At 51.9% G+C, this 15,499-nt stretch overlaps 1 protein-coding gene across 2 annotated transcripts in view; it reads right to left on the reverse strand.

The window, feature by feature from the left end:
• LOC140398399 (integrin alpha-8-like) overlaps positions 1–15,499 on the reverse strand; it is a 223,488-nt gene that overhangs the window by 176,399 nt on the left and 31,590 nt on the right. For both annotated transcript variants that reach the window (XM_072487047.1, XM_072487046.1), the window contains exons 3-4: positions 12,151–12,248; positions 2,197–2,356 (exon numbers count right to left, since the gene is read on the reverse strand). In XM_072487047.1, the coding sequence (XP_072343148.1) occupies positions 2,197–2,356; positions 12,151–12,248 (258 nt within the window). The remainder of the gene's footprint in view (positions 1–2,196; positions 2,357–12,150; positions 12,249–15,499) is intronic.

Genomic DNA, 15,499 nt, shown 5'->3' on the forward strand with positions numbered 1-15,499 from the left:
TCCAGGCATCGTGGTCTGATTGGGATGCTAGGCAGTAACCCCCACATGCTACATGGCCCGCCCACCCATGGGGATCCACTTCAGAGGTGTGAGGTGCTTAATTAACTATGATTGCCAATTGCTAATTAGCTGTAGCCTTCAGCTGCGGGGCCAGAGGCCTCCACCATCAGTGGGAGTTATGAGTCGTCGGTAGGGCAGATGGGCAGGGGCTGGGGTTTCCCCAGAACAGGACCACATGGTGCAGGAGTTGGCATGGCAGACCCACGGGCGCTGAGACACCCATCTCCACCCCCTCAACCCCCAGCCCAGCACAGGCCATGGGCACCTATAGTCTGCAAGGGCACATTGCTTAGGTACCTAAGAGCCCAGAACCGCAGGGGGCGTGTGAAGACTGGGGGGGCATCCGCCGGACCTACTGCCCCTCACCCCGGTAGAGCCCGCCTAGACGTGCTCGGCGGGCCCAAGGAAAGGGCAGCCGCTGTTGTGGCGATCAGCCTCGGGCCCCCCCCAACAACACCCTCACCCCCACACACCAACCCCACCCCCACAACCTCACCCCCACACCACCCTCACACCACCCTCACCCACACACCAACCCCAAAGCCCCGCCAACCCACTATCCCCTGGCCCGCAGTCTAATCATGCTTCCTGTCTTGTGTCTTGCAGGACCAGCTGGTGATGGGACGGGTCAATCTGGTGTCCCCTGTCCTCAGCTACAGCCACAGCCAGATCTCCTTCGTGTGCCGAACAGTGATGGTGACACCGACACGGAGGTGACCCATCTGTCCAAATCCCAGGGCACCCCAGAACTCGAGTCCGATGTTGACACTGATTTCCCGTCACAGCTGTCTCCAACACCCACCACCATCCCAGAGACACTCACCTCGGTTGGGCACTTTAGTGAAGAGGCTCCTGGGACACTCTTTGGTGCTCACCACACAGATGCTCCAGTACATCAGAGGGAGGTAGAAACTCCCCAGTGGGCAGACGGTCAGAGGGCAGGCTGACCCCAGGGACTAGCTGCCGTCCGGTTTCGGGCTTCTGGAATGGACAGTGCCATCGATCGTGGAGATGTAGTCGCAGAGCCAGGGACTGCATCAGGGGCTGTTGGCGAGGACCCAACACCTGCAGGTGCAGTTGGAGGACTCCTACTGCGTGCAGGAGCAGGAGGTGGTGCCGGCAATGCGTGCCATCCAGTCCGTGGTCGAGGCCTTGGGGGTGAGAGTTGTCTATGGATCAGCATGTCAAAGGCCTGGGGCAATCTGTGCAGGTGCTGGCTGAGGCCCAGGACTGCGCTGCCGCCTCACAGGCAACCATCTGCCAGGAAATTGCAGCGGCGCTTCTCTGTGCGGCCCAGTCACAGCTGGCCAAGGCTGAAATTGCAGCGGTACGCTTCGCAGCCCCCGTCCGGCACCCACCCATCGGGGCTAATGTGGGAGTTGACCTGGGTGGGCCGCATCATGCCTCACTGGTGGGTGCCGGCCAGTTGGGGGGTTGGTATGGCGGAGGGTGGGGTGGAGGGGTGGGGGAAATGGCGACACCCATATGACTGGTGTCACTCTGCAGCATCAGGGGCCAAGGGGGCGGTCAGTGTGGTGCGCAGCAAGGTGGCTGCCTTGCAGGCTGTGGCAATTGCGGTCCATGCTTGGACACCGCCCCTGTCCCATGGTGGGGGTTACCCTAGCCCACAGCCCATTCCCCCCATCACCACTCCCCACCCCCCGGCCCTAGCAGGCCCTCCCAGCCCCCCCCCCCCCCCCCCCCCAGACCAGTGTCAGGGACCGGCAGCCCACAGTCACGCCTCTCCGTGTCCTACCTCCTCTCTCTCCCTCATCAGCCGCGGCACCAGTTTCACAATTTTTAAAAGCACAAGTGAGCCTCGCCGTCGGGAATTCGCCCCGGTGGAGGCGGAGAATCATGGAGGCCTTGGAGAATCCCAGTTGGGCCTGCTAATGATCTGCCAACGGTGTCTACTGTACATGCGGAGTGGAACGCATTGACGCTGCTGCTGAGGCGTCGGAGAATTGCGATTGGTGTGAAACCAGACCCGCCACCTAAACGGATTCTCCACCCAATCACGTTTCCCGGCGGAAAAAAACGCCCCATGTGTCGGCCAATTCATCACAAACATTTGCAGCTTTCAAACTTTTGAACTTTATCCAAACTCTCACCATTTTATACAGGACATTCTCTTACCTGCTTTCTGCACCTGATCTTCTGTAGTCCTGGAGCGACAGGGTGAATATTCTGCAAAGCTGCTGAAGTCTTGAGCCGCTATCCGACATGTGCCCGTAGGAGCTGGTCCACTAGTTCTATTCTTCGTTGAATATTGCCAGCGATACATAGGTGCACAGGCCTGCAGATTGAACACAAATGGTAAGTGTTGATAGCTCACTGCACAATTCTGTGTTGGCATTGATAGGATTGATTGCTTTAGTCTTTTGGGCTGGATTCACCGTTTCTGAGACTAAGTGTTGACGCCAGCAGAGGATGTGTGGAGTTTTATGACTCAAAAATAGGTGCAACACCCAACAACTATTAATGAGCCAGCACCGGCGCCACATGGAACACAATCGATTCCAGGAAAAACGGTGCCGGATTGGTCGGGTCCGGGATTGGCACTCATGAGGCTCACACGCTGCAGCCGCACTGAAACAGTCGTTCCTCCCGCACACAGCGTCCCAGCCAGCAAAGTGGCTGGAAGGAGAGCTGTGCCACGGTCTAGGGACGCTGACTGGAGACCCTCGTGGTGGAGGAGAGGCGGATGGCCCTTTACCCCGGCTGGGAGGAAGACTGGCAGGTGCCGCCATTCGCCGAGCGTGGGCGTAGATGGCAGAGGCAGTCAGCGCCGTGGGCAAGGTATCCCGGACTGGCATGCAGTGCCCAAAGAAACTCCACCACCTTCTCAGGGCGGCCAGGGTGAGCTGGCTGCTCTGTGCCCCTGACACTAACCCCGCCTCCCCCACAAACCCATAACCCAGCCCCTCCCCCCAGGGGACGGCCGAACCCCTACCCTGCCCCACATGCCAGCACCCATGATATCCACCATGGCCGGGTGCCCTGGCCACTGTGTTCCCGCCCACCCTCCCACCCCCCCAGAAGGCTGCACACAGCCGCCGGAAGTGGGAGAATACCGGAGAGAGACCACCAGAACTGCGGCCACTCACCCTGCCCGAGCAGAGGGCAATGAACGTGGCAGGTGGCCCAGAGGAAAGGGAGGTCGCCAGGGTGGAGTGCAGTCACGGCTGAGCAAGTCAGACCCCACCGAGTTGTGGTTCCACATGACACATGTGTCGAGACCCCCCTCGCCCCCACCTCACCCCACACCCATTGCACCCTCACCCCCATACCACCCTCACCCCCACAGCCCCTCACCTCCACACCCTCCTCAACCTCACACCTCTCACGCCCACTCCACCCTCTTCCCCCCCACACCCCTCACCCCCACACCCATCACCTCACACATCCCTCACTCCCACACCCCCCTACCCCCCTTACCCCCCCCAACAAACCCCCCTGCCCACTGTCTCATTGTATGTGCTGCCTTGTATCTTGCAGGACCTGGCGGAGATGGGGCGGGTGCCCAGCCAGTGCCAAAGCCAATGCCCCCCCAGACAGCCGAGCACTGACGGGGAGAGCAGCCCGAACACCATCCCTCCGCCCGAGACTCAGGACACTCGGGAGCTCGGGTCGGAGAATGATACTGACTTCCTGTCACAGCTGTCCCTTACAACCTCAACCATCCCAGAGACTCTCACCTCAGTTGGGCGCTTTAGTAAAGAGACGCCTTTGACGCTACCTAGTGCGCACCACACAGCTCATCCAGTGCAGCAGGTAGGAGCGCCCAAGAGGCCCTACGGTCGGAGGTCAGGCCAGCCCCAGGAACCAGCTGCCAACTGATGTGTTGGGTGCTCTGCTACACAGACGAACCAACACGGTTGCGAATGGTACAACTCAGTTTTATTGCTATCATTTATTTACAGTGGTAAACTGGTTACTGAGGTTCGATCATAACCCTAGAATCTGTGGACCTATTCCTAATACTATCTTGTAGTGGCACTCAGCACATGGTGGATGTCTGAGTGGCTTGCTGTGAGCTCTGTGCCCTGAGCTGTCTCCTGCTGGAATGCCCTGGAAGTCTCGTGTTCCCTGTTTTGTAGTGTGTATGCTCTTGCCTGTGATTGGCTGTGGTGTTGTGTGTGTGTTGATTGGTCCGTTGATCTGTCCATCAGTATGTATGTGCTATGATGTTTACCTGAATATCATGACACCATCGAGATAGGTCCCGGTCTTCTGGAAAATCCCAACTACAGATGCAGTCAGAGAGCCAGGGACTACAAAAGGGGATGACGGCCAGTGTCCTGTGGGCATAGGTGAAGGAATTCATTCACGTACAAGAACAGGGTGTGGTGCTGGCTATGCGTGCCACCCAGGCTGCACTGCACAGGTGGCGTCTGCAGTGGAGGCATTGGTGGCGACGGTTTCTGCTGTGGATCAGCGTGTCCAAGGCCTGGGACATTTTGTGCAGGCGGTGGCTGAGGCCCAGGACTGTGCTGCCCTCTCATAGGCAGCCATGTTCCAGAGCCACCTGCACATTGCAGCGATGCTCCTCAGCATGGCCCATCACAGCAGGCCATGGCTGGGAACGTCAGCGCCATTGCCCAGGTGCTGGCCTGTGTGGCGCAGACACTGGGCAAGGTGCCCCAGTCCCTGAGGGATGCGGCTCACTCACTGGCTGATGTGGCACAGACCCTCTAGGTGGTGGCACAGTCGCAGCGTGATGTGGTGCAGCCCCAGACAGAGTTGCTCCATTTCCGCGAGCGTACAGACCTGGTCAAGACCAGAGTGGGTCTCCAGGACTGGCAGCGTCAGGTGGCTTGGGAGCCTCAGGAGATGGCTCCGCTCGCAACCCTTACCCATGGAGGAGCACGGGGGCCTTCGGGCACCCCATGGGAAGAAGAGGAGCCGGGGCCCACGCCAGTGACTCCTGCAAGGGAGGTGTCAGAACATCGCAGCACCTCGGACTCTCCCCTTTCTTTCCCTGGTGCATCTGGTGGGCATCGGGCAGAACAGGGCAGCACCACGTCACCCAGGACGCCGAGGAGCAGCCTGGTCCATCCAGGCCAGGTTGCCCCAGGAGATGTGCACCAACACACCAAGGGGACCTTGTCGCAGGGTAGGAGTCAGAGCAGGCCGCCTCCACTCCTGCTGTACTGTCTGGGAAAACATCTAAGCATATTGGCCGGAGGGGGAGGTACGGGAGGGGTGCGCTGTAATATGGGGGGAGGGGTGCGGAGGTGGGTGCACCTATACGGCTGGTGTCACTGTGTAAAACCAGGGGCCGAGGCGTGTGGTGAGTGGGTATGCAGCCGTAATGGCAGTCGGTGCCTGGACACCGAACCAGTCCTGTAGGGGTCACGCCGGTTGCTCGGCCTGTTACATGTTCCCCCCCCTCCCCCGGCCTTGCAGGAATCACTGAAATGCAGAAGCAGGCCATTCAGCCCATCAAGTCTGCATCAACCCTTGGAAAGAGCGCCCTACTTTGGCCCAAGTCCCGACACTATCCCATAACCCAATCTAACCTTTTAGACACGAAGAGGTAAACATCTGTCACAGTTTACCCTCTGATGTTAGTTTCTCTGTTGTTTGGCCTTTCACACCCTTTGTCCTCTCTGGGGACTGCCATTAGCACTCCTTCCCCTTGGTTTCTGTGGCTATTCGCACTCTGTTCCCTTGGTGTCTGTGGCTATGGCTTATCTTTCATTTTCTCACGAAACAGTATAAATATTTCCCACTTTCTAAATCTTTTAGCTTTGACAAAGGGTCATCTGGACTAGAAAAGTTAGCTCTTTTCTCTCCCTCAAGATGCTGACATACCTGCTGAGATTTTCCAGCATTTTCTCTTTGGTGTCGAGTAAGGCACTTTTCTGCCCTGTCTGGCTCAGCTAGCCTCTACCATAAACAACTAAAGGCACTGATGATGTACAATACCTTTTCAAAGTGGAAGTGCTGCAAATAATGATTAGCAGTGTCCAACTTGGAAAGTACTAACATTCCCAAAATCCGTGGTGAAAGTATTTCCTAGTCAGTTCTTGATGCTGACAGAATCACTACAGTGCAGAAGGAGGCCATTCAGCCCTTCAAGTCTGCACCAACCCTTGGAAAGAGCACCCTACCTTGACCCACGCCCCAACACTATCCTGTAACCCAATCTCATCTTTTAGGCACTAAGAGGCAACTTAACATGGCCAATCCACCTAACAGGCACATCTTTGTAGTATGCGAGGAAACTGGAGCACCCGGAGGAAACCCACACAGACACGGGAGAAAGTGCAAATGCCACACAGTCACCCAAGGCCGGAATTGAACCAGGGTCCCTGGCACTGTGAGGCAGCAGTGCTAACTATGGTGCCACCATGCCGCCCAAGCAAGTAAGCAATAACGTCTTGCAATCCTTCAAATGCAAATTTTTGGATTCCCTCCATGGTGAAGTAGACAAAGGTACTGCCTGGGCTTATCCCATATTCTCCCATGCCATGGTTCAACGTCCTGATATATGCTGAATATTGAAACAGACCATTCGGCTCCACTGGTCCAGGCCAGTGCTAAAACATCACAAGAACATCCTCCCACTCTTATTCCTCCAACCCTATATCAACATATCCTTATTTGCCATTCTCCCTTTTGCTTGTCTTGTTTTCCCTTCACTGTATCAATCTTATTGGCCTCAACTAGTCTCTGTGGCAGTGAGTTACACACGCTAACCGTTCTTTGGGTACGCAAGCTTCGGCTGAATTTGGCTTTATTACAGACGATCTGACATTTACAATGTATTCATTGCACTGGTCTCACCTACAACTTCAACTAAAACTGTTGTAATCATCTGGGAGCTGAGAGAGAAATCGAGCAGGGGTCCTAATATGAGTAGCTATTAAGCAGCTTTTTGCTGAAAAGTACAGGGGTGGGTTTTCCAATGCCCGATGCCGCTATTGGGAATCCTGATCGGGCGGAGAATAGAGTGCACCCCGCAAAACGGGTTTGGTGTCCATTGTGATGCTCCGATCCCCCGCCAACTGCCTCAGGTGGCTACCTGTCCTGTTGGGCGGGAGAATGCAATTTGGTGATTTGCAACCATTTTAATTTAATGAACTGGTTCAAGCCCGATTCACCAACCATCACAGCGGAACATCCTCCAGGCGGGCTTTGGTACAAGTTTGCTCAAGCGTGACCCTAACGCGATGGACAATGAGATGGGTCAAGAGGGTCAGTGCAGAATCCAGGTGCTACCCAAAGTCCATCAGACGACCCCCTTCCCACCCCACATTGCAAATCCTGCCCCAGCCCATTGACAACCTGGAACATCTTCCCCCTACACCACGGGAAAAACAGGTCACCCTCCCCCACAGCATGCACGCATGAGGGTGACACAACCCACTATCCCACCAACCCCCCCAGTACCCCCCATCAGCCGACCCCCATCTGAAACCCCCATCAGAGATCCCCTTCAAAGACCCTCATCAGAGACCCCCTTCAGAGACCCCCTTCAGAGATTCCCATCAGTTACTCCTGCCTGAAAGCTGAAGAGCAGTCCAGCCAGTACAGTGAACGATCATTGATTTTTTACTTACCCCTCCCTAACATCTGCTGCTTCAGACAAAAATGTTTAAAACAGCAGCTGTTACAAGTGTCAAAGGCTTCTTCAAAAGCCAAGTATACTTGAAACGGCTTCAAATCCCCTGACAGCCTTTGAAGTGCAAAACTCTCACTCTATTTCACACATTAGCCAGTGATTGGCAGTTTCATTACTCCAGAGACAGGTGCTTGTTGGATTGTTGATCTATCTTTCCCATCATGCTTGAATGCATCTCCATTATCCTGCTTTAATGCCAACCACAATGTTTATCAATGCTCTTGCTATGATTGACAGCTCCTCACCACATCAAAAACAGCTAAGTTATTTCTGCTGTGAAGAAGAGGAAGTGAACCCACTTAGCTCCAAAGTGGGTGACTGGGGGTGGGAGGCGGTATTGGGACGTGGGTGACAAAAGTAGTGTTGTGGGGGAGAGGGGGGACCTGCTGCCAGACCTCAGGATCAGGCCACCCCATCAAAATGGTGGCCCGGTACTGGGATTCTGACGGAATCCGGCGGGCTCTCCAGCATGTATATATTTGCATGGTTAAGGAGAGAGTCTCACATTTGGGCCCTGCTCCAAGCGGAGACTAGAACCAATTCTCCACTGGCGGGAGCACTTAGACGGCCCAGATGTCTAAGCGTCAGGGTAGGTTCAACTGGGATGTCCCCTCCACATCATCCACCACCCCCCTCCCTTCCTAACCCCATTAAAGAACCAATTGGCACACAATTGCTGGATGCTGACATTAAAAATATCCAGCTGGATAAGGAATCAAAGAGCAGGTGGCAATGTAAGCTGTACCACTGCAAGGGTCAGTGGAACACGAAGCATAATTCGCAAAGTAAAAGGGAGAACAAAATTCTTACGTTCAAATATCTGCTTTGTTCAATAATTAATCACCTAAATTTGGCGTGAAATTTATCTATGCCAGTTAATTCAGCACATCAGGAATCCAATCAGTGCCAGGCCAATAGTATCCCATTAGCAAACTAATAACCTGAAGAAGGAAAAGCAAACACTTATTCATCAAAGAACTGTTGAATATTAAAGACTCCTTGTCAATGTGCCCCTGTGGTGTTAACTATTAAATAGGAAGCTGTGAGAGAATTTTTGACCCCACATGGAGGCGAGAAGGGATGTGCATGGGCTTGTAATTTTGCGCCACCAACAGGCAAGCCATCTCACCTCCGAACCCAACAAAACATCTCAAAGGAGAGAAGCTCTCCAACAACCAACAAACAAAAAGAAAAAAAGACAGAAAAAGCAAACATGTCCTCACTCCTCCTCCTGGTGACGGTGGACATCCGAGGGTGGGGCCGAAGGGGCTGAATGGGCCAGTCAAACGGTCGCATTCTCGTGAACTTGAGGAGCTTGAAGGCGGACGTGGCCTTTTTGCAAGGGACACACTTGAAGATCAGGGATCGGACTAGGCTAAGAATAGGGTGGAAATGTCTTTCATTCGGGATTAGATATGAAGCCGGGGGGGGGGGGGGGGGGATGGGGGGGGGGGGGGGGGGGGTGGCAGTGTTGATAAATAAAACGGAGGCGTTTGAGGTGGGGAATATTGTGGCAGATTTGGGAGGGAGGTTTGTGATAGTGAGTGGGATGCTGGAGGGGATGACGGTGGTTTTGGTAAATGTTTATGTCCCCAAACTGAGACGACGTGGAGTTTATGAGGCGGGTGCTGGTGAAAATCCCGGAGTGGACTTGCACCGGTTGATCATGGGAGGGGACTTTAACACAGTCATTGAACAAAAGTTTGAATCGGTTGAGCCTGAGGTCAGGGAGGGTGTCGGTGGTGGCAAAGGGGCTGAAGGGATTCATGGAGCGCATGGGGGGGGGGGGGGGGGGGGAGTGGGTGGATCCATGGAGATTTGGGAAGCCAAGGGCGAAGGAGTTCTCATATTTCTCCCATGTGCACAGGGTGTACTCCAGTATTGATTTTTTCGTGATGGGCAAGATACTGCTGGCAGGGATCGTCGACTCGGGGTATTCAGCAATCATCATTTCAGACCTCACCCTGCACTGGGTGGATTTGTAAGTGGACCGAGTGGGGCCCCAGCGTCCACAGTGGTGACTGGACTTTGGGTTGTTAGTGAATGAGGAGGTGTGTGAGCGGGTGAGGGCCACCATTCGGAAGGATGTGGAACTGAATGATATGGGTGAGGTCTCGGCCGCTATGGGAGGCACTCAAGGTCGTGGTTAGGGGGGAGTTCATATTGATCCAGACGCATATGGAAAAGGTGGAACAAGCAGAGATGACAAGGTTGGTGGACGGAAATCTGCGGGTGAACAGGAAAGAGTCGAAAGCCCCAGAGGCGGGATTATTGAAGGAGATGCAGAAGCTCCAGATGGAGTTCGAGTTGGTGTCCACGGAGAAGGCAGTAGGGCAGTTATGCAGGGCCAGAAGGGCAGTGTATGATTACGGGGAGAAGGTGAGTAGGATGCTGGCCCACCAACTCAGAAAGCAGGAGGCGACGAGTGAGATCAGAAAGGTGAAGGACAGGAGGGGAAGAGTGGTACTGGATCCAGTGGGGATGAATGGGGTATTCGAGGAGTTTTACAGGAGGCTTTGCGATTCGGAGCGTTGGATTCCCCAAGGTGGAGGAAGACCTGATGGACGGGCTGGGGGGTCCCCATTGGACTGGTAGAGGTGAGGCAGGAGATGGGGACGATGCAGGCAGGGAAGGTCCCGGGCCCCAATGGGTTTCCTGTAGTACTTTAGAAGAGGTTTGGGGAGACTTGGGTCCCCTGCTGGTGAGGGCATATAATGAGGCGAGGGAAAAGGGGGGGCTCACCCCTTCATTATCGCAGTCGTCCATATCCCTAATACTAAAGCAAAATAAAGATCCGGGGAAGTGTGGGTCCTATCGCCAGCTATCACTATTAAATGTGGACGCCAAATTGTTCGCAAAGATCTGGGACTGGATTCACCGGTCGCTGTTCGGCGATCGGCCAGGAAATTACAGTTTCCGCCCAAATCGGGGGCGCCGCCGCTTTTGCGATACTCCGCCCCCTCCAAAATGGCGTACTCAGAGAGTACGCCGCGCAACGTATCAACGGGCTCAGGACATTACCTGAGGCCCGCCCCCGGATGCTCCGCCCCTGACGGCGTTGGTCCCGTGTGGTTTTGTCGTCGGGAACTCGGCGTGGCAGCTGCGGACTCAGTCCTGCGCCGTCACAGTCAGGGGAGTGCCAATCCACGGGCAGGGGGTGCTTTATTATGGGCTGGGGGCACTGTGGGGGGGGGGGGGGTGGTCCGGGGTGCACGAGCCAGCCAAAGGGGGGCAATTTCTTGCGGTCCGGGTCCGCAAGCGACCTCCGCCATGTATCACGCGCGGCCGCTGCAGGCCGCCACCGTGCGCATGCGTGGCCATGGACCCGGCAATTCTCCGGGCTGTATCGGCAGCTAGAGCCGGGTGCTCTACGCTGCCTTGATGCGAGCTCCCAGCCAAACGGAGGATCGGTGGCCATTTTACACAATTTCTTCTGTCGTAAAACGCCACCATTCCCACGCCGGCATAGGGACATAGCCTCAAAATCGGAGAATCCAACAGCCGGCCTTGCGAATTGAGGACTGTGTGCCAGGGAAGATAGGGAAAGATCAGACTTTGTAAAGGGGAGGCAACTGTCAGCGAATGTCAGGAGTCCACTAAATGTGATAATGATGCCCTTGGAGGGATAGGACGCGGAAATGGCAGTAGCAATGGATGCAGGCAAGGCTTTCAAATGGGTGAAATGGGAATACTTGTGGGAAGTGTTAGGACGGTTCGGGTTCAGACAGGGGCTTGTGGATTGGTCCGACCGTTGTTGAATAGGGTGTTGGTAGCAAGCGTGTTGACGGATCAGATGAGCTTGGGGTACTTTGGGCTGCACCGTGGCACAAGGCAATGGTGGTCACTCTCCCCGTTGCTTTTTGCCTTGGCAATAGAGCCCGAGGCCATGGCGCTTAGAACGTCAAGGAGCCAGAAAGGGATTGTGCTGGGGGTGGTCGAGCAGACGGTCTCACTATAGTGGATGACCTGTAGCTTTATATCTAGGACCCACTGGGAGGGATTGGGGGAATTATGAGTATTCTGGAGGAATTTGGTCAGTTTTCCGGATATGAGCAAAACATGGAGAAACAGGGTGATCTGCCGTTCAAGGTGGTGCCAAACATAATGAGTTATTATTGGGCAGCAAACATTGCTATGGTGAGGACGTGGGCAGAGGGGGAAGTGTTGGAGTGTGAGCGGATGGAGGTGGCAAAGGGCCCAGTGAAAGCAGGGAACTCACTCCAAACCCTGTTTTAATGTGAAAATTAATATTTTTAAGTTATCATTCATTTGTATTCGGCAAAGCATGTTTTAGAATGCAATAAACTGCTCAATATTTTGTGGGACTTTGACTTCCATCCAACTTTCCTCTATTCTTTACACCAAATCTTTGCTATTAACCCCAAGTATGCATGCCCTCTTGACTCAAATCCATAGTACCTTCCACTCCATAGGCCTTGATTTGAACCATGTGAACTCACCACAACTTGCTCCTTGCGTGATTTGATTGTTGCCCCAAACCATTGGTTGGATTTATAATCCTTCATCTCTTCTGATTCACTGCGGATATGTTGGTCACCTGCATGAATAAATTCAGGTTATTGAAAATCTGTATTAGTAGCTGAAAGATGTTCAACTAGTTGACAAGACTCTATAAATATATTTTAATGAAACGGACAAATCTTCTGGCTGTTAACGCCAGCGGGATCTTCCGGCGGCACTGACGGCACATCCGTGGCGAATCACCCTGGCAGCGTGGGGTGGATTCGATGGGAAACCCCATTGATAGCAGTGGGATCAGAAGGTCCCACTGTCGGCCAATGACAGGCCGCCTCTCGCCACCAAAAAACAAAATGTAGGGAGGCCAGATAACCTTACCCTAACCCTAATCCTAAACGTAACCCACCCTAATTTTGCCACATTTAATTTAGCTTCTTGTGGTGTTCTTTGTGATTCTGTTATCAGGATGGATGTTGTAGTGTTCACAAAGACCACAGAAGCTATGTTCATTAACAAAGCTAACTTTTAGTTACACTACTTATTAAAGCTCGACCACTTACTCTTATAGTAAACAATAATCTAGTAATCTACAGCCTACACTCAACTAACACTAGTCTCTACACTCTACTGCTCCTCTCCAACCATCTCCCAGAAGCCTGTGAGTCAGCGCTTTCTATTGTTCCGCTTCTAGCTCCATCTCGTGGTTAATTATGATCTGACATTAACCCTTTGTATTCTGAACATTTCACATATTGTCACACTTCTTGCTTCAGATTTCCCCAATTTTTCTCCTGCCCGTGCAGAATCTTGTTGTGGCACAATTTAATCAACGAGGTTAAATGAAAACAAAATACTGCGCATGCTGGAAATCTGGGCACTGGAAATCTGAAATAAAACAATTAACCAGGATGCCACCCAAGAGACCATTCCTTAAGTAGCAGACTAGACCATGACATTTACCAGGATACTCAGTCATGGGGAATGTCTCAGCAAAACTCAAGCCCATCCTAAACCAGGAAAGACAACCCATGCTTTCATAGACTCCTGAAAGCTCAGACTCTTCAAGCTTGAAAGGAGTTGAATGAGAGGAGTGCCGAGAGAGATCTCAGATGCCAGGTGAAGGAACAAATTTTCATCAGTAGCACCATTTCAAAGTAAACAATGACTCACATCATCCATATTGAGGGTCTGGTGTTGGGAAGCCATTGTCTAGACAAGCCCACTGACTCTGCTAGCAAGGTGGGCTTATCAAATGCTAAATGACGTCCCTTAGGTTCCCTTTTCAAATAGGTCGAGACAGTCCCAGGTGTGATAGAATCATAGACCTTACAGTGCAGAAGGAAGCCATTAGGCCCATCGGGTCTGCACCGGCTCTTGGAAAGAGCACCCTACTTAAGCCCATGCCTCCACCCTATTATAGTAACCCAATAACCCAACCTAACCTTTTGGACACTAAGGAGCAATTTATCATGGCCAATCCATCTAACCTATACATCATCGGACTGTGGGAGGAAACCGGAGCACCCGGAGGAAGCCCACACAGACACGGGGAGAAAGAGCAAACTCAACACAGACAGTCACCCAAGGCCGGAATTGAGCCCGGGGCCCTGGAGCTTTGAGTCTGTTAGCAGCTCTGGAAACGTAATGAGTTTCAATGTGTGAAGCTGCTGGTCTTTGTGATAACAAGGGGTCTACGCAATGTAGTGTGAGATACCACGGGCTAAGAAAATAATTGTTTTGCTCTTGTAACACCTGGGGGTAACTCCCAGACAAAATGTCAAGTCTGTGGTCATGTGACTTGTAGCAGCTATCTTTTAAAAAGTAGTATAAGAATAAAACTCTGGATTTTGTTTTCATGTCCCAGGGACCCAGCACTTTTGTCACATATTGTCACACTTCTTGCTTCAGATTTCCCCAATTTTTCTCCTGCCCGTGCAGAATCTTGTTGTGGCACAGTTTAATCAACGAGGTTAAATGAAAACAAAATACTGCGCATGCTGGAAATCTGGGCACTGGAAATCTGAAATAAAACAATTAACCAGGATGTCACCCAAGGGACCATTCCTTAAGTAGCAGACTAGACCATGACATTTGCCAGGATACTCAGTCATGGGGAATGTCCCAGCAAAACTCAAGCCCATTCTAAACCAGTAAAGACAACCCATGCTTTCATAGACTCCTGAAAGCTCAGACTCTTCAAGTTTGAAAGGAGTTGAATGAGAGGAGTGCTGAGAGAGATCTCAGATGCCAGGTGAAGGAACACATTTTCATCAGTAGCACCATTTCAAAATAAACAATGACTCAGTTTAACACTCTCTGTCATATGGCTGATCAGGAGTCATTCCTTGCTCACTATTGGCATGTATTGAAAGGATTCACAAGTTGCTAAGTTTGGCCACATTACAAACACACATTCCTTTGCCAACAAGTCCAGTGGGACTTAAACAACAGCCTCATGTTCAGAGGCAGAGATATTACCCACTATGTCTCTCTTGACAACTTTGGGCAATCTTAAATGCGTATCTTTCTCAGTTCAACTCTGACTCCCAGCTTATTCTTTCTGAGAATCTCCCATTTCTTTCACCCTTCCTTGAAAACCTAACTTTGGCATCATCTAACCAATTTTTCTGAATTTTTCTCATTTTCCCTCCTACTCTTTTCCATTTTGGTGGTGGCCTCCACTTTGGCTCCGGGCTCATCATCAAACTCTTGTACACACAACCAAATTCCTCTTGTCACTGGGACATGGTATAGTTTGGCTCAAGTGTTTAACAGATCAGGGCAACTCTGACTTGTGTAACAATAATGGTTTTACATTATCCAGTTGAACTGCAGTGCCCACAGAGCTAAAGGAGAAAACACACTGAAAATGTAAATTTCATTATAAAAATTGTTTTTTATGCAAAATTGCAACAACAAACAGACTGCCATTTCATTTCAGTTGAGTGTTCAACAACATTAAAAACATTTCCAAAAACCAAATCAATATATTCAGTGTGCTTGAAAAGCAATGCACAACACTCCCCAGGGTAAAAAATGCAGGATTCAGAACCTGCAATCAGATTAATAATAATAATAATAATAATCATCATTATTGTCACAAGTAGGCTTACATTAACGCTGCAATGAAGTTACTGTGAAAAGGTTTCCTCCCACAAGTCCAAAAGACATGCTGTTAGGTAATTTGGACATTCTGAATTCTCCCAACTAGTTTTTTTTTATTAATTATTATTATTATTTATTATTATTATTATTATTATTAATAATAATAATTAATAAAAAGCCCCTAGTTGCCACATCCCAGCACTTGTTCGGGTCCACAGAGGGAGA

Source organism: Scyliorhinus torazame, chromosome 21 (genome assembly GCF_047496885.1).
Source record: "Scyliorhinus torazame isolate Kashiwa2021f chromosome 21, sScyTor2.1, whole genome shotgun sequence".
Classification (NCBI taxonomy): domain Eukaryota; kingdom Metazoa; phylum Chordata; class Chondrichthyes; order Carcharhiniformes; family Scyliorhinidae; genus Scyliorhinus; species Scyliorhinus torazame.